The 19,223-nt window shown below is 45.6% G+C and overlaps 1 protein-coding gene across 1 annotated transcript in view; it reads right to left on the minus strand.

The window, feature by feature from the left end:
- Positions 1-331: 331 nt before the first annotated feature.
- The window catches only part of LOC102861526 (chromosome unknown open reading frame, human C20orf202), a 22,756-nt gene continuing 3,864 nt past the window's right edge, over positions 332-19,223 (minus strand). The window contains exons 2-3 of the mRNA XM_006881674.1: positions 5,375-5,514; positions 332-565 (exon numbers count right to left, since the gene is read on the minus strand). Of these exons, the coding sequence (XP_006881736.1) occupies positions 332-565; positions 5,375-5,514 (374 nt within the window). The remainder of the gene's footprint in view (positions 566-5,374; positions 5,515-19,223) is intronic.

Consider the following 19,223-nt stretch of genomic DNA (forward strand, 5'->3'; position numbering starts at 1 on the left):
TCTTTGTCTTAATGATCACCTTGTGAGAAATTACCAAGGAGAGAGTCACCTCCATGATACTTGCCGGAGTCATAGAGATGTTTGTGTTTTCAAAGCACATTCACACCTAATGTCATACTTGTGCCTCATCAAAAAGTCCAAGTGATAAAAAGGAACTTTTAAACATAGAGGAGTTGAGTGGCATGTCCAGGGACACACAGTGGATGAGGATAAAAGAGAGCCCACAGTCCTGGCCCTCCAACTCCCACTCCAGTTTCCTCCTCCTACAACATCACATTCAAGGTCAAGACTAGTGGAGGGAGGGTTTAAGGCCAGAATCATCTCTGGCCGGTTAAGGGAGGGAGCTCCGTCTGCTGTCTTCTCCTCGCAGGAGCTGGGCTGACCCTCTCAGGGAGGGAGGCCGCTGGCCTCTGCCTTCAGAGCCCGCCCGAGCTCTGACAGGGGAGGGCCCCCCACTGGATCTGGAGTCTTCCCAGTGGGCACTGTCAGCACGCAGCTCCTCCAGGATGCAGTGGAGATGCTTCAGGGTGAGCAGGAGTCTCTGGTCTTGGATCTGCATCTCAGACTGGAAGAGAATGAGGCCATTAGTGTTGCCGAGGGCGATATGATCCCCATAAAACACTTCCTGTCACTGGGAGAAGTCCTGGCCACCAGCTCAGCTTCTCCATTTGCAAAGTGAGAAGCAAACCATTTACCTTCAAGGGTCTGATGAGAACTGATTAAATGAGCCCAGTGGAAAGTTCACTCTGAAGTGTGATATGCTGAGCTGCCAAGGTTTGTGACAATCTTTAGCAGCAGCAGCAGCATTTGTTTTGCAATGCTACTATTCTTATTTACAGCTCCACTAAATCTTTCAATCTTCCTTCTGACAAACAAGTCTTTCTATAAGTATGCTGTTACTGTTGTTGTTATGTACTCTTGAGTTGGACCCAATTCATAGCTGACCTTCCAGAGGGTTTTCCAGAGGCAGTAACTCACACAGGAGGAGATTGGCCCTCTTCCCCACAGAGGGGCTGGTGGATTCAACCCGTCTGCCTTCGGGTTGGCAGCATCACTCCTTACTCACTAGGCCATATTAAGGTGACAAAATGTTCTGTGGAAGGTGATAGAATGTTCTGTTGTGATTGCTTAAGTTTTTCATTGGCTAATTTTCAGAAGTAGATTGCCAGGCCTTTCTTCCTAGTCTTTCTTAGTCTAGAAACTCTACTGAAACTTATTTACTATAAGTGACTCTACTGGACTTGACCCAGTGGCATAGTCTCCAGCAGCATAGCAACAGGCAAGCCACCACAGTATGGCAGTCTGACAGGCAGGTGGTGGGCAGTTTTTCAGCCTGCTAAACACAAGTTTGCCATTAGTCAGAGCCAGTAACAAACAACAATGGGCTAGAGGCTTCAGATCAGAGCTAAACGGAATAAGCCCTGTAGGAAGATAGGAACCTTCTAGGACAGTGATTCTCAACACATGGTTTAGGGACTCCTCAAAAACCCATTGCTGATAACAACGCCCAGTGGTAAAGAAGAATCACCCCATGGGATTTCCCAGGCTATAAAAGCTTAAGGAAGCAGGGGACCCAAAGAGGAAAGAGGTGGGGGCAGAAGGGTGAGGATGAGTAGGGGTAAAAGCACAGGGTTGCACAGTCTGGTGGGTGGAGGGAGGGGATGAAGGAAACTGGAAGGATCCAGTGGGGACCTGAAAAGATTGGATAATGATGGGCAGGGTCTCCAGTGGCGGTTGATTTTATAAAATATAATGCACAGGAATGATTGTACGAAACACAGCAAGAATGAAGAATAGTGTGAAACACAATGTATACAAACTTTGTGAGCAAACCAATATAAAATGTTGTTGTTATGTGCTGTCGAGGCATTTGCGACTCATAGCGACCCTATGTACAACAGCGCTAAACCCTGCTCTATCCTGTGCCAGTTGCACTGCCTCCAACATACCCATGCCGATTACCCCAGTCACTGAATCAATCCATCTCATAGAGGGTCTTCCCCTCTTGCGCCGTCCCTCCACCCTCCCAAGCATGATGTCCCTCTCCAAGGACCTGTCCCTCCTTGCAACATGCCCAAAGTATGTCAGACGAAGCCCCAGAATCCTTGCCTCCAAGGAGTAGCTTGGTTTAACCCTCTCCAGGGTGAATCTGTTTGTTTTCTTGGCAGTCCATGGTACGTTCAATACTTTTTTCCGGCACCACAGCTCAAAGGCATCAATTCTCCTTCTATCCTCCCTAGTCATTGTCCAACTCTCTGATGCATAACAAGTGATTGCAAAGATTGCAAAGTGATTGCCTGTATCAGATGCACCTTAGTCTCCAGAGAGACACCGTTGCTCTTGAGCACTTTAGAGAGGTCCCTAACAGCACTTTAAAAAAAAAAACCAAGCCAAAACACCTTTATGGAAGCAGGCCGCCCCATCTCTCTCCCACACTAGGGCTGGTGCATTCAAACTGCTAACTTTCTGGTTGAGTACTTTAATCACTGAGATACCAGCTCCATTTGGGAGCCCACGCAGGTCCAGAAAACTCTTAAGATTCGTTGAGGTCAAAGCTATTTTAATAATAATAATATGAAGACGGTATTTGCCATTTTTTGCTTTTATTTTCACATGAATATTACAGGAGAGTTTTCCAAAAGTTCTCCACACAGTGTGTGATACTACGACACACTGATTGGCAGAAGCAGAGATGGGACCCTACCTGTCTTCTATTAAAGAAGACATGTCAAGATATTAGCGACAATGTAAGACAAAGCCACTTTTCTCGCTGACGTTTGCCTTGAAAGGTCTCCCTCTCATTACCAAGGGGTCTGAACCAGTTCCCCCAGGCTCCTGCGGTGCTAAATCACGAGGAAGGCCATTGCCCGTCTTTCTCCGGAGGAGCCGTGGTGACTTCCAGCCTCCAGAACAGCTCAGCCTCTGGCTGAACAGCACACCTCTTTCTGGATATGGCACCAGAACTCCCTTTTGGAGTAAAAGTCATAAAACAATTATCTTATTAGCAGGTAATGAGTATCGTGTTGTAATTTAAAATACACTAGTAAATAATAAAGGGAGCTCTGACAGCCGAGTGGCTAGGGAGTTGTGCTGCCAGCTGAAAAGCATGTGATCCATGCCTGTCTCCCCACCCTCCCCCAAAAGGAGCTGACCCCACAGAGCTTCTCGTGACCAGAGGACCCCCGCCTCCCGTTGGAGGGACAGCAGCTTCCTATCAGCCTCAGGCGTCCAGGTGCACCTGGCCTATCACCTGGCAACTTAGAAAGAGTCTCCAGGGCCACTTTCTCTCAATCTTGTCTGTCCTTTACAGAATGACGAGCTGGCCTTCTGGGATATGAAGCTGGGGGCCTTCTGAGGTTCCCTGAATGCCTTCTTTCTCTCTCCTGGCTGGTGCTCTTTGCATTCTTTTACTCGGGGGCACTTTCCCACTTTTGGTCTTGAATAAAACACCACAGTTAGGGACTAAGGGCCTGGCAAGGGGCCAAGCAACACAACACAGCAGTCCAGGAGAGGTGCCTCTTGGGTGACTCTACTAACAGGAAACAGAAGACAGGAGCAAGCTGAGCAGATATATTTCCTTTCCCTTTTCTCCCTCCCCCACCCCCTAGCCCGGCAAGGCACCATTCTTATTTCAGTCCCTGCAGAGAAATCTGGCAGCCAAGTAGGCCAGTCCACTGAGCAGCTTGCAAGGCCCCTGTGAGGCTCCTTTGGGATTGATAGCCAGCTCAGAAACACAACACATCAACATGCATAGCACTAACTCTTGTCTCAATTCACGTCTCCCTCAGTATTACCACTCTGCCCCTCAAACAAGTGCTAGGACCTTAATCCTTGTCTGAGCTTTTGCATTCTAGAAGGCCAGGCTAAGAGAACAGGTGTATTCTCTGCTCACCTGGGCCAACATGTCAATATGGACATTCCAAACATGCGATTTCATCTTACTAGTGGGATCCACAATTAACACCCTTGGCACCAGCAGTCAAGAAACCAAAAGATAAGTGTTGCAATGGGAAAGTCTGCTCCTCTAAAGTACTGGGGAGCAATGATGTCAGTTTAAAGACTAAGGTACTCCTGATTCAGACCATGGTCTTTTCAATCACCTGGTATGCATCTGAGAGCTGGACCATGGATAAGGATGAGAGAAGAATCATGAATTGTGGCATTGGAAAAGAGTACTGAATATATCCCATGGGCTGCCAACAGAACAACAGATGTGGCTAGGGGAAAGTGCACCCACAGTGTCTCTTGGAAGCAACATCAGTTCAGCTTCATCTTACACACTTTGGGCATATTGCTAGGATAGGCTATTCCTTGGAAAGGGACATCATGCTTGGAAAGGTCAATGAAAGAGAGTAAGACTCTCAATGAAATGGATTGACTGCAGCAATGGGTTTGGCTATGTGAGAGATGATGAGGATAGTACCAGATAGGACAGGGTTCAGATTATTGTACTCGATTCAACGGCATAAAAGAACAACAAGCAGTTGCAGTAAGTTGATTGTGACTCACAGAGACCCTGTATATTAGAGTAGAACCATGCTCCAAAGCATTTTCAATTGATGTTTGGCGTAATCAGTAGGGAGTTGAGCTGTTCACTCAATGTCTGTGCTTCTCTGGCAGTTCGAATCCACCAGTGGCAGGAAAAAGATGGACAGTCTCCTCCTGTGCGATTTATAGCCTCGGAAACTCAAAGCTGGGTCAGCTATGAGTCAGTTCTGATGCCAAAATTGAATTTTGAGATGTTTTGGAGGAAAATCACTAGGAATTTCTTCTGAGATGACTCTGGGTGAATTCAAACTTCCAGCGTTTCCTTTGGCAGCTGAGTGTGAGCCATTGTTTGCATCATGCAGGGACTCTAGTCCTTGTCTGAGCCCCTGCTTCTAGCAGACCCAGGCTAAGCAGCAGACAGAGTCCCCATGGACTTGCATCAGAATGGAATATAGTCACCGTGGATGTCCTGAGCACATACTAAGTGTATTGCACACACTTCCTCAGTAAATCTTTCTATTACTCCTTACAACGTTGGCACTGTTGTTCTCCCCATTTTATAAAGGACCTGAGGCTCAGAGAGATAAAGCCTCTCTAGACGCCACACAGCAGCAGAGCTGGGCACATACCCAAGAACTCAGTGCAATTCCCAAAGCAGTCTGACGAGCGCTTCACCCAGGGCCTCCTATGTAGGCCACGACCTACTTATCCCAGCACCTGAGATGTTGACTGTGTAGCATGCTGCTCAGAGGGGAGCTTGCAGGGGCCACACCCCAGCCTGCAGCCTCCCACCCAGACAAGGGAGCATCTGAGGGTGGGGTGGGGGACCAGGGAGCCTTGAGATATGTGGGGTGGGTTATAGATAGAAAGAAACGTGAAGCCTTACCAGTTCCTTCCTCAGCCACTCCAGTGTCTGCCCGAGATTGGCGGAGGACTCTTCTGTTGCTTTCATCTCAGTCTTCTTGACAGAGACCTTGACACTGACCTTGATGTGGGCTTGATGGAACTTTGATTTCTCTCCACCACCTTCAGGCTGAGATCAGGATCTAACCAATTTCCTGAGAACGGAAGTAACGAGAGCAGAAAGTGACTCACTTGGGAAAATATAGGGTATTTTTTTCCTTTCCTTTTTTTTTTTTTTTAAAGAGCTTCAGCACTCTGAGCAGAACAAGGAGAAAGGGAAGGAGACCCCAGCGGGGTGACTGCTTGTCTCCAGGAGCCTAGAAGAGCTGATGCCAATAGAATCGCTCTCTCATTAAAAAGTTCATTGCTGTGTAGTCAGAACTGATTCATAGGAGACCCTGCACTGGGTTTCCGAAGGAGGTAAATCAGCCAGAAGGAGATTGCTCCTCTTTCTCCCAAGAAGCTGTCAGTGGATTGGAATCTCCCTCCAAAAAGATGTGGCCTTTGCGTTGGCAGCACAAGCCTGCAGACTATACCATCAGAGCTATTGTTATACTATGGGGTTGGAACAGACTCATATCTGAGCCTCCATTGGATTTTCAGAGTCACATGGGAGGGGTGATTGCCCATATTTATCCTTTGGAGCAGTTGGCAGATTCAAACCATGTGCCTTTGGGTTGGCAGCACAGCTCCTTACTCACTAGTCACCAGAGTTCCCTGACCAGAACTATTAGAGGGATTCATGTGACATAAACAGTTTCTAATCACAGCTCCTAAGGCAAAGGCTGCACCTCTGTGCTGGTTCTGGTCCACCAGCAACTCTAAGGAATAAAGGTGGACAATCTCCTTCCATGCATTTTACAGTTTTGGAAATATGCTGGAGGATCATCTATGAGTTGGTTCAGACTCAATAGTAATGACTTTGACTTTGACATGCATATATTATTTCAGTTGGAGTATTTACACCCCCTTTGCCCTCAATCCCTCTCCTCATGTATTTGGTTATCTATAGAGTTTATTATTAGTAGCTACTAAATTGAATCCATATCATATGAACTGAATGCATGCATGCTCCACGGGGTGGTCAAGAATCTGAACTTTCTGAGGCAGATCACCAGGTCTTACTTCTGAGGTACTTCTGGGTGAATTCAGACTACCAACCTTTACTTAGTGGGCCAGCTTGCATATCAGGTGTTCCTATCTGTAGAGTCTTAATAAAGGGAAATCTTCTCTTTCTAGTTTCCCTTGATTTTGGGGTAACTTTGTAACCCATTTCTCATCAATAAGAAAAAAAGCGTAAGTTTGCTCTTGTTTGTCATTGTGTTTTCAGAGGCTGTTAATCTCATGGGAGGAGATTCCCCATCCTTCTTCCATGGAGCAGCTGGTGGCATCAAACCATGTGCCTCTGGATTGCAGAGCGGCTTCTTGCCACTAAACCACCAAGAAAAAAAAAATCTTTACCTTCCCAATAAGAAGGAAATACTCCTCCTTTTCTTTTATTTTCTCCTTTTATGTGGATATGATCTCTGGAACCACAGTCACTTCACAACCGCAAGACAAAGGCCCAAAACATTGCAGAAACTGAAAATATGAGTCCTGGAATCAGTGACAGCATCTGCCCACCATCAGGAGTCTTGTTCTGACACAAACTCTGTTCTTCATCCAGCTTTCTGTTACTTGCAGCCGAACACAGCTTATATATGATACTCTATTTATTCTTCACATCATACTATGAGCTGGGCCTTCTTTTACTCCCTCTTGCAACGAACACTGAGGGGCTGCTGTGTCCCATGCACTGCTCTCAGTACTGGGGACACAGCCAGAATTGGAACATCTCTGTTCTCCTGGAGCTGACATCCTAGAGGGCAAAAACAAACAGCAACCAAATCAAAGCTTTTTAAAAAGAAAATCAGGTCTGTTTTTCATACCATATTATTTTTCATTTACACTATCTACTTCTTAGCCATGATTTTTGACCCATCATGATCCCAAACAAATGGGATCCCACACAGAGTACAACTGTGTTCCAGAAAGTTTCCAATGATCCAGGCCTTTTCTATGCATTGACTCTAGATGGACTTGAACCTCCAATCTTTTGGTTAGCTACTAGATGTGTTACATGTTTGTACCACCTGGAGACTTTCCACAGGAACTGAGGACTCACAATAAAAATGAACACAGAGTGACCCCAGACAGAGCTGAGGTGACTGGCAAAACAGATGCAGCCCATCTAGAGACACTACCTCAAACCAGAAGGCACACGATAGCTACAAACTCCCTGAAGATGAGTTTGTGATCCAAAACGTACAAGGAAACTGTCTTAATATCAAGTGCTGCCAGAACAGAGATAGGTGTTAAAGGTGACCAAAAGACAGAAATTTATTCTTTCATTGGTTTTGTTGTTCTTAGGTGCCATGGAGTTGGCTTCAACTCATAGAGACCCTGTGGACAACAGATCTGAACCTTACCCTCTCCTGTGCCATCCATACCAGCTCTGATATGCTCTAGCCCACTGTGACAGTGACTATGTCAATCCATTCTTGTTGAGGGTCTGCCTTCTACCTTTCTTGGCACAACATCATTTTTCCAGAAACTGACCCCTCTTAATCACATGTCCAAGTATGTGAGACAAAGTTCCACCATCCTTCCCTCTATGGACATCCTTAGAGGCACTTGCTCCAAAACTTATCTGCTCTTTTGTCATTTCATGGGACAGTCAGTACTCTTTTCCAACACCACAATTCAAAGGCATTAATTCTTCTTCTATCATCTTTATTCATTATCTAACTTTCAGATGCATAGGAAGCAAATGAAAAAACTTTAATTTGAATAAGACACACCTTAGTCTTTAAATTTATATCCTTACTCTTTAAGCTTTAGAGAGTTTCTTGAACACAGATTTTTTCCCCTACGCAATACATCTTTTGAGTTCCTGGCTGCTGTTAACATAAATGTTGACTAACATGGATATGTATCAAAATAAAATGAAATAGTTGACAACTACAATCTTCCTTTCCATCTATGTTTATATTGCTTTTTGGTCCAATGGACAGGATGTCTTTGATATTCTGCAGCAAGTGCTTCAAGTCCTCTTCACTTTATGCAATCAAGGTTGTGTTACCTGCATGACACAAGTTGTTGATAAGTCTTCTTCCAGTATTTATTCTATATTCTTTGTCAAGTTCAGCTTCTTGAATGATTTGCACAGCGTACAGGTTGAATAGGAATGAAGGAAGGATACAACACTGACATGCTCTGCTAACCCAATGACAGGAAGTTCAAATGCACCAGCTGCTCCGCAGGAGAAAGACAATCTCCTCCTATGCAATTTAAAGCCTCTGAAAACCTGCTGGAGGATCAGCTATGAGTCAGTTCTAACTTGATGGCACATATCAACAATGTTCTGCATATAAAGATGAAGAGTCATTATTAGAAAGAATGGCTTGAGGTAGAAAAAGATGTGTTTAAGAGCTCTGAATTCGTGGCACCAGTTCAAAGGGAAGGCTTTTTCTATGTATATGCTCTAGGGAAAGGCTTGCGTCTTTTTTAGCATCTATGGGGCTATCATTTATTGAGAAATACATGTGTCTTGTCCTCAATCTTACCCTATGTTTAGCGGATTCTCAGCACTGGGAACCTCGGTCCAAAGGACACATTCTGCTCCTTGCTCTTCTTCCTTGGAAGTAGTCAGGTTCCTCCACTTCTTATTTTTCTTTCTTTTTATCTCTTGTAAGATAAAAGCATAGTTCAAAATCAGGAAAGGTGTATGCGAGGGATCCATCCTATCTCCATACCTTTTCAATCTATATATGGAACATATTATCTGGGAGGCTGGGCTCTGTGAGGAGAAGTGTAGCATCAGTATTTGAGGAAAACTCATCAATAACCTGTGTTATGCAGTTGACACAACCCTGCTTGCTGAAACTGAGGAGGACCTGAGGCATTTGCTGCATAAGGTCAAGGACTAGAGCCTCCAATGTGGATTAAAGCTCAACATGAATAAAATAATGATTCTCGCCACTGGACCAATTGGCAGCATCATGATAGACAGAGAAGATTGAAATTGTTAACAGCTTCAGTTTTCTTGGTTCTTGCTTGGGCTCTTGGTACCAGCAACCAGGAAATAAAAATATGAATGTCATTGGGAAAAATCTGCTGTCAGGGAGTACTGAAGAGCGATGGTGTCAATCTGGAGCAAGATATGCTTATTTTAGGACATAGTCTTAAGGAGGATAGAAGGAGAATTGATGCCTTTGAGCTTTGGTGCTAGAGAAGAGTGTTGAGGGTACCATGGACTGCTAGGAAAACAAACAGATTCATCCTGGAAAGGGTCAAACCAGATTGCTCCTTGGAGGCAAGGATTCTTAGGCTCTGTCTAACATACTTTGGACATGTTGCAAGGAGGGACAGGTCCTTGGAGAAGGACATCATGCTTGGGAGGGTGGAGAGACAATGCAGGAGAGGAAGGCCCTCTATGAGGTGGATTGATTTAGTGATTGGGGTAATCGGGATGGTTGTGTCAGAGACAGTGAGATTGACACAGGACAGAGCACAGTTTAGGGATGTTGTACATAGGGTCGCTATGAGTCACAAGCAACTCGACGGCACATAACAACAACAACTTCACACTTACTTGCTATGCCTCATAGAGATGGAAAATGAATAAGGGTGATAGAAGAAGAATCACTGCTTTTGAGTTGTTGTGCTGGAGAAGAGTATCAAATATATCATGGGCTGCTGAGAGAACAAAAGGTCCATCCTGGAAAGGGTGAAACCAGGTTACTCCTTGGAGGCAAGGACTTTGAGCCTCCATCTGACATACTGTGGGCATGTTACCAGAAGGGACCAGTCCTCAGAGACCGACATCGTGCTTGGGAGTGTGGAGGGACAGTGCAGGAGAGAAAGATCTTAGATGAGATGGATTGACTCAGTGACTGGGGCAATGGGGGTAGATGTGTCAGAGACAATGAAATTGGCTCAAGATAAAGCAGGGTTCAGAGCCGATGTGCATAGTGTCACTATGAGTTGGAGTCAATTTGGTGGCACAAAAAAACAACATGATAAAAAATGATGCAGGCTGTTCTCCAAAAAAACTCCCTTTATATTGGATCAAGATTGTGAGCTGAGTAAGAGTGAGAAACCTTGCCCGTCCCTTTAGAGCTACTTGGATAATCACATCATGGCATGATTATGTCATTATATGACTGCCACTTTACCTCATCACACACTTGCCAACTCCTGAGAACCACAATCCAGTCCAATGGCGTATGTTTTTGGGGGATACAATATGACAGAAACAATTCACTATGCAATAGCAAACACCAAAAATAGCAAGATTAGACTTCCTCTCCTGAGATCTGCAGATCATAAAATTAGAGGAAGTCAATTAAAAGCATAAAAGGAATAGGAAGCATAAAAAGATGCTAATAAAAAAGGAAGATTGGGAAGGGAACTGTAAAATGGTGAGGGAGATACTAATATTAGTGGCAGCATCAAAACCTGTTTGATTTCAGAGGCAGTAATGACTGATTGAGCCCTGGTGGCCTAGTGGTGAGAAACTGCACGGCAATCCTGAAGGCACGTGGTTTGAGGCCACTAGCTGCCCTGCAGGAGACAGACGGACAATCTCCTGCTGTGCGAGTAACTGTTTCTGAAAACCCACAAAAGTGTCAGCTATGGGTTGATTCTGACTCTACAGTACACAACAACAGTGATTGATTGGATCTGATGACAGTTGTGTCCTATGAGATGAAGGCTGTAGGTCAGATGTACCAGGACCCTCTAACTTCCTTTCTTACTAATTCTGACAGCAGTCATCTCTCCGATGGCATTCTCTCCTGTGATTGACAATCTGCTGCCGTGGCCACGCTGCACTCACAATTAAGTGGTTTATTAAAGGATGATGTGTAGCTCTGGGGTGGGAAGCACGTAGGTAAAAGGCTCCCTCCATCAGGGCAGGGCAGTCCTCAGCGCCTCTAGACCATGCAGACCTCCTCTCGCTCCCCTCAGGACCTCTCAGCCTCACTGTCTGTCACTGCCAGGTCTGTCACTGTGTCTCTTCTGGGCCTGTCACTGTCATCAGTGTCACAGTCCTTCACCTACATTACAGCTCTTTTAGGAGGTTCCCTGCCTCCTCTCTCTTTTCTCTCTTCCTTCTGCTTCTTGCTTGCTTTTCTCCCTCCTTCTATCTCGAATACCTCTGTGAGAGTGGCTGTTTAAATATAGTCTCCTTGTCAATTTCAAGGCATGGCATCCCACCAGTGTCACAAACTGACCAATCTCCTTTTGGTGGGCCACAGACACTTTGTTTGCATGTTGTTGTTATGTGCCATCAAGTTGCCTGTGACTGATAGTGACCCTGTGAACAACAGCCCTGAACACTGCCCTATCCTGAGCCAGTCTTACTGACTTTGACACATGTAGTCCCATCATCCCATTTATCATGTCAATCTGTCTCATCAGGGGTCTTCCTCTCTCACGATGTCTCTCCACCCTTCCCAGCATGATGTCCTTCTCCAAGGACTGGTCCCTCCTGGCCACATGCCCAGAGTATGTGAGACAGAGCTTCAAAATCTTTGCCTCCAAGGAGAAATTTGGTTTCACCCTCTCCAGGACAGACCTATTTGTTCTCCTGATAGTCTATGGCATGTTCAATTTCAATACTCTTCTCCAGCACCACAACTCAAAGGCATCAAATCATAGCAGGATACAACTTGCCTCGTTTGAGGTCTACTGATGAGTCAAGGTGCACAGCAATGAAAGGTGAGGCTGCTACCCAGGGCCAGGCAGAAAGCATCAAACTGACCTTGTTTATAGCTTACTCAGCACATGCCACTCACCGAGGGCAAAAGTAACAAACCCTTTAGGGTAGAAAACTAGGGGGTACATAACCCCTTGGAAGTTAAGTGTGTGGTGGGGAATCTCTTAAGAAACCAAGACAAAAGGTATATAAAGGAATATATTTCACACCAAGAATGAAATAAAATTTGTAGCAGTAAAGATCATAGTAAATGAAACTAATAAAACAAAGAAAGAAGGTTGAGTTGGGACCAGTGGGTACAGGATATAGGGAGGCAGATTCACACTTCGTAGGAGGAGAGTGTTGCGTAGAATGAATTCTCAGGATTCCTCAAAACAATGAGTATTCAGCAAATGGAGTAGAGAAACACAGGCCAAGTTATCAGGGAGGCTAGAGAATAGGATCCTTGGGCTCCCAGATGCGATGCAGGCTCCTTGCAAGTGCAAGATCAGAAGTGCAAGTGCAAGATCAACTGGGCAGGAAAAGGGTGCAAATCCAGGTCTGCTAGACTTGCTGTGTGACCTTGGTCTTCACTCCTTTCCTCTCTGGGCATGCGGCTGTTAGCTGCTATTAAGTCCATCGCCAACTCACTCACGGTGATCACACACACAACAGGATCGGATGATTGTGATCCATAGGAAGCTTGTTGTCTGGTTTTGGAAAGTCGTTCTCCAGAACTTTCTTCCTCGTTCACCTTAGTCTGGAAGTTCTTCTGAAACTCGTTCAATATCACAGCAACACATGCATCTCTACTGACACACAGATAGTGGCTGCAATTGAGTTGCATTGGTTGAATTTACGTTGAGGCATCCTGCATAGATGGGGATCCTACCACTGAATTCCCACTCTTCTCTCTTCAAGAATGGTATTGTTGTTGTCAGGTGCTGTCAAGTTGAGTACAACTCATAGTGACCCTCTGTACAGCCAGCCTGAAACCCACCCTATCCTGTGTCATCCTCATAGTCTCTGACACACTCGAGCCTATTACTAAAGTCATGGTGTCAGTCCATCTTTTTGGGTGTCTTCATCTCCTTCACTGACCTTCCATCTTTCCAAGGAATAGCCTCACCTAGCTGCATGTCCGAAGTCTGAAGGACGAAGCTCTGTCATCTTTGCTTCCACAGAGCATTCCGATCACACTCTCTTTAGGCCTAAGGGGGGCAGGGGTCCAAAATAGTTGCTAAACCGAGCTGTGTGGAGTGTCTCAGTTCTTCAATGGCAAGCAGCCCACTTGAAAAGCTTTCTTTCAGACTACCACATGCAGACAAATTGGTGTGTGTGCAATTACTCCTACTTCAGTGCTCAACCTTTAATTCTAAAGAGGGTCTGGGAAACACCCACCTGCCACATTCACTATTCTTCTGAACACAGGGCCCAGAAATGAGTCTTTCTCCATGGATCACCAAGCTCTATGTCACATAACACTGTGACCAGGAAATAACCCTGGATTAGAGATGAGTGCCTTAACTGAGTTCTTCTGCAGGCAGAAGAAGACAGACAGGATTCAGGGGAAGCAAGCATATGCGGCTGGGGTGAAAGATGCTGTGCTCTGAGTAATGACTGAATGATCAAGTTAGATCTTCCATAAGAAGATTTGAATTTGTCAAAGAGAGAGCTGGTTGTCACAAGAAGGGTGTAACAATCCTCTCCCAAACTGCGTACCTTCAAACAATTGTTTGTTTCATGAGGTTGCACGTTAGATTTCCGATCTGTAGGTCTGAGTCTGCCCCATGATGTCTCTTATCTTCATCTTGGACTCATTGGACCGTGTTCTTCTTGAGAAAGTGACCAAGAATAAAAGTGCAAGTAGAACTACACAGGACATCTGAAGGTCTAGGCTTAGAATGAGCCCCATCACCATCGCTGAAAGCCATAGGGCAAAGCAGGTCACATGGCCACATGGTCAGGGAGGAGTTCCCAGTCCACTAAGAGACCACTACGGTTGTGGAGTCAAGGAGGGTTTAAATAAACCGAGGGCCAACCACTCTACATCAGGAATGAAGTTAGTTCTGAAATGGGGTCCTTGTCCTAGCGGGGTCTAGAGGGGCCTAGAGGGGTCCAGAGAGGCAGTGACAAGCAGAAACCACGAGGTAGGAGGAGCTGGAGACGGGAAGCATTGCTAGGTGGCAGTGGCAAGAGGAACAGAAAGGCCAGAGAAGAGATAATTCTGCTGTAAGAGAGAAGGCTCTTTTGGGACAACCAACATGTCACTCAAAAGCTCAACCTCATTCCTGTTGAGTCAGAACTGACTCAGAGCTCACCTTCCGGTGGGTTTAAGAGTCTGTAAATCACATGGGAGAAGATTGCTCGTCTTTCTCTCACAGGACCATCGATGGATTACATGAGAGAGGTGCTGCCTGGGTGGGCAGCGCAACTCTCTACGGACCACATCACCAGAGCTCCCTAACCAACATTTATTGATTTCTTATTCTGACCCAGGCATGGTGCTAAGTCCTAGACATACATGAATCCATCTCATCCCTCAAACCTCACAACGGCAGTTTCAAAACTGCAAAGACACCCAGAAGCACCACCACCAACACATCACAGAGGCACTGCGAAAGGCTTTTTAGATTTGAGAGAGCTACGATGACATGAGTGGGTTACCATGCAAAATACTCTTATGCTATTGGCATCTCCCTACTTCATAAACTCAACTGTTGGGTATTTCTTTGTGCCTTGGGCACTAAGCAAGAAAGTAAATGAGATGCTAAGAGTGCTGTTCTGGGAAAGTTTGGGACCCTCTGCCCTATGAGGCAGATGTGGGGTGCTATCATTATCTGCATTTTCTAGATGATTACAGATGTTGTTGCTGAGTACTATAGAGTCGAACCACTCCATATAACTGGTACTCTGGTGGGTTTTCAGAGGAAGTTAATTGCACGGGAGGAGATTGCCCATCTTTCTTCCACAAAGCAGCTGGTGGCCTCAAACTGCATGCCTTTGGGATTGCAGTGCAGATTCTTGCCACAGATCCTATTAGTATCCCCTTTATATAGATGAAAGGAGCACTGGTGGCACAGCTGTAGGGACTTGCACTGCTAGCCCAATGTCTGTGCCTCTCTGGAAGTTCAAGTTCACCCGTGGCTCCTCGGGGGGTGGGGGGTGGGAAGAGGAGCAGTCTCCTCTCGTGCTGTTAAAACCTCAGAGACTCAATGCAGGTTCATCTGGGAGCCAGTTCTCACTCCCAAGCAAGGAGACAGAGTTGGTAGATGAGGAAACAAACTAAAAGAAACATAGATTTGCTTGTGGTGACCTCAGCAAGTAAGTGAGAGATCTGACATTGGAACCTGTTATCCCTGTGTGCACAGGGTGGATCTTGCTTGATGTCTTCCAGTGGAAGGAGTGTCAAGCAGGAGCTTAAGCCAGCCCAGTGGGGTCTCTGCCCCCCATGCAGAGGCAGATTAGTGTTGATATGAGCACTTGGCAGTCGAGTCTAAATAAATCTCTCTCCTTGGCCTCCAGCAACTGACTTCTAATTACCCCAGAAAGCCATTTCTTGTGGTTAACTTGTTTTGATGCACTTTCATTTATTTTTAATCCTATTCTCAGGATTCTGGCTCAGAGCACATTTTACTTCCTGGGCTCAAAAAGGCTTGGCACATGGGAATGAGGGGAGATGGAGCCAGGAGGCTTGGTGAGGGAAAGAGCTTAAACCCTTGAACGAGAAAAAAGTGTCACCACCAGAGACATAAATCAGAATGGATAGCTAGTAATACGGGTTTGGTACTCCAGACACCACATTGGAGGCTGGAGATAATAGCGCTGAGCAAGAAAGACGTTATCCCTGATCTAATGGAGTGGATGGTCCCAATAAAAGAGGGCCATCAGCAAACAACTGGTTCTCAAGTCTGGCAAGAAATGGACATGTGGATGAATGAATGAATCATTGCATTTTTGGATGAGGAAAATAATGCTCCGATGGGGATATGAATTGTCTGGCCAAGCCAGCAACTGTGGCAAAAATTACAGGTTATTCTTCAGTATTCCTTGTCCCTTTCACACATTGCAGTGAAAAGATTGCATTTCCCAGATGCCTTTGCGATAAGTGCGGTCATGTAACTAAATCTGGGTTAAAGGATGCAGTGTGTGCAGTTTCCTGGGACTACCCTTGGATGGTCCCTTATCCTCTTTCTGCTGACTGGAACACACTCATAAAGGCTACAGCTGGAGCGGCCATCAGCGTGGAGGATAACAGGGCAACAGGACAGCAGGAACTCAGGTATCTTGTGATTGGTGGAATCTCATGGTCATGACAGATGGACCTGGAATGAAGAAATAAATGAGTCCTGTTGGGAGGAAGGAAAATATGCAACAATGAGTGAAAATCCAACTTTTCTGTAAACTTTCCTCAAAAATCACAATTAAAAAATTAAAACTGACTTAGAACAAAAAACAAGTCCTGTTTTATTAAAGATTCTGTTATTTTTGCTGTCTTGGTATTATAGGAGAGTCCCTTATGACACAGTGGATTGAGTACTGGGCTACTACCTGGAAGGATGGCAGTTCAAAACCTGCTCTATGAGGTAGGCAGTATGAGTCTTTGAAGATTGACAGCCTTGGAGACCTTAGAAGGCAGCTCTACTACATCTCATAGCGTCATTATAAGTTGGAATTTACTCAGTTGTTGTGGGTTTGGTTTGAGCTTATTTACTACAGGAGCCAAACTAATATCCTAACAATACAGCAACAAAGCCAGCCCCAGAAACCTAGTCCCTTCTTATAATCATGCTCTCCTGTGCTCTTCACACCAGCTCCGTAAAGTTCATAGAAGAAAGAGGAGTTCCATGATCCTCTCTGGGTGGACAAGGGAAACCCAGAAGCAGGAAGAGCAGAGGAGTCGTCCTGAGAAAGGGCCAAAGGGGCCAAAGGGGCCGAAGGGGCTGAGTTACTCATGTCACAAATGCTGCAAGTGGGCTTCGAGATGCTACTTAGCTCTACCTCTGTGTCTGGCCAGAGATCTTCACACCCGTGGTTCTACCTCCACTCTTACTTTGTAAAATAGAAATGAAGTCAGAGTCCAGCTGCCAAGCTGTGAGAGTTTTCAAGCTCTTCCATCCTCTCCTCCCTGTGTAACCACATGCCATCCTGTACCAGATGTAGCATGAGATAGGGTTATAAGTTGCTTTGGGGTCGCATCACCCCCTCTCCTTCTGCAATTGTTTATACTCTTCCTGTAGGTGTCAACACACAAGGAAGAGATCCATCAAAGTTCTTTCTCTTTTCCTCCTGGGCTCACCCTCACCCTGAGGAATGGCCTTAAATACAACTCTCCCAGCGTCTCCTCAGCACCAGCCCCTGTGCTGGCCTGGGGAGGGAGATACACGGATGAGTTGTCCTTCGGGGAGGCTAAGACTGTGGACCTTCATTGCCCTTTTTCTCCTGCTCCTCTCCTTCTTGTCCAGGCAGGGAGAAAACATAGCACCCAGACTTTTCATTCTCCGAAGCCAGAGCTCCAGGCCAGAGCAGGTGGAGACGAGTGGATGCCAGCTGCGCTGGCTAAAGATGCACGTGCAGACGTGGGTGTGTGTAGACACTCCCTCGAGGACCTGGAGCCGGGCCACCAATTCATTTCCTCAAATTCCTGAACCATGTCCCATTACTGTGTTATCAGCATCCGAGCTCAAATCAGATGAGCCAGCTGGTGCCAGGTGGTAAACACGAAGCGAGGAAGCAAACACAAACGCAAGATGCTCAGAGAGATAGAAGCCGAGTGGTTTAGGTGGAGCAGGATTGTGGTTATCAGTTCTGAGGCTTTAGGTGTATCTGAGTCTCCACTCCAAATCAATATGGAGGTCAAGACCTTTGACTCTAATCTCATTTCAGCTACTAGCCTTCATGGTGGCCACAGACCAATTTCTTTTCTTTTTGACACTCAATTTTCCCAAAGGTAGAGCCAGAAATAATGTTACCAACTTTTCAGAAATTTTCACAAGTGCTTTAGAATGACAACAGTACTCAGCATAGTGCTTATGAGAATTGAGTGCAGGGTCTAGATTTGAATCCCAGCTCTGTGATAGATCAGCCATGTGACCTTGGGCAAGTCCTTAACCATTCTGTGGTTTAGTTGCTTCATCTTAAAACAGGGATGATGACTAGCACACACATGCAGTTTGAATCCACCAGTTGCTCTGTGGGAGAAAGATGACAATCTCCTCTTGTACCATTTACTGCTTCTGAAAACCTGCTGAAGGGTCAGCTACAAGTCAGTTCCGACCTGATGTCACACAACAGCAACATGATAAAGTGGTTAAGATGATGAAATGAATTAATATTTACAAAGCATTGTAAAGGAATGAATTGTACTTCCAAAAAGATAAGCTGGGGTCCTAACTCCAGTGACTGTGACTGGGTTTGGGAATAGTCTTTGAAGATGTTATCAGTTAGGTCACTACTGTAATATCAGGGTTCCTAATCTGATATATGACTGGTAGAAGATACATGTGGACAGGGAGGCAGAGGAAGGGAACCATCCATGTGATGCTATGGCTGTAAGCTAAGGAATTCCTAGGGCTACCAGAAGCCAGGAGAGGGTCATGCAGCTGAATTCCCCTCAATGCCTCAGACAGAGATCACACTGCAGATACCCTGGTCTCAAACTCTCAGCCTCTAGAACTAGGAATAAGAATCTGTTTCCATTAAAAAGAGACTTCCGTTTCCATGAACCACTCACTTTGTGCTGTTTTGTTTTCTCCTCTATCTCCCCTTGCTTTGAGCTGGAACCTACCCTAGTGGGCTGAAGGTGACCTTGGCAGACTCATAACTGATTTTCAGAGGCTGTAAATCATACAGGAAGAGATTGCCCATCTTTCTCCTGTGGAGCAACTAGTGGATCCAAACCACTTGTCTATGGGTTGGCAGCGAAACAAGAGTCAAATTGCTGGCGAGGTTGTGGAGAAACTGGAACCCTTATTCACTGTTGGTGGGAGTGTAAAATGGTGCAACCCCTGTGGAAATCGGTATGGCGCTTTTTAAAAAAGTTGCAAATAGAGATAACATTTGACCCCGCAATACCACTACTGGGAATATACCC

Source organism: Elephantulus edwardii, unplaced genomic scaffold (genome assembly GCF_000299155.1).
Source record: "Elephantulus edwardii isolate Elephantulus edwardi_28Jun2011 unplaced genomic scaffold, EleEdw1.0 scaffold00015, whole genome shotgun sequence".
Classification (NCBI taxonomy): Eukaryota; Metazoa; Chordata; class Mammalia; order Macroscelidea; family Macroscelididae; genus Elephantulus; species Elephantulus edwardii.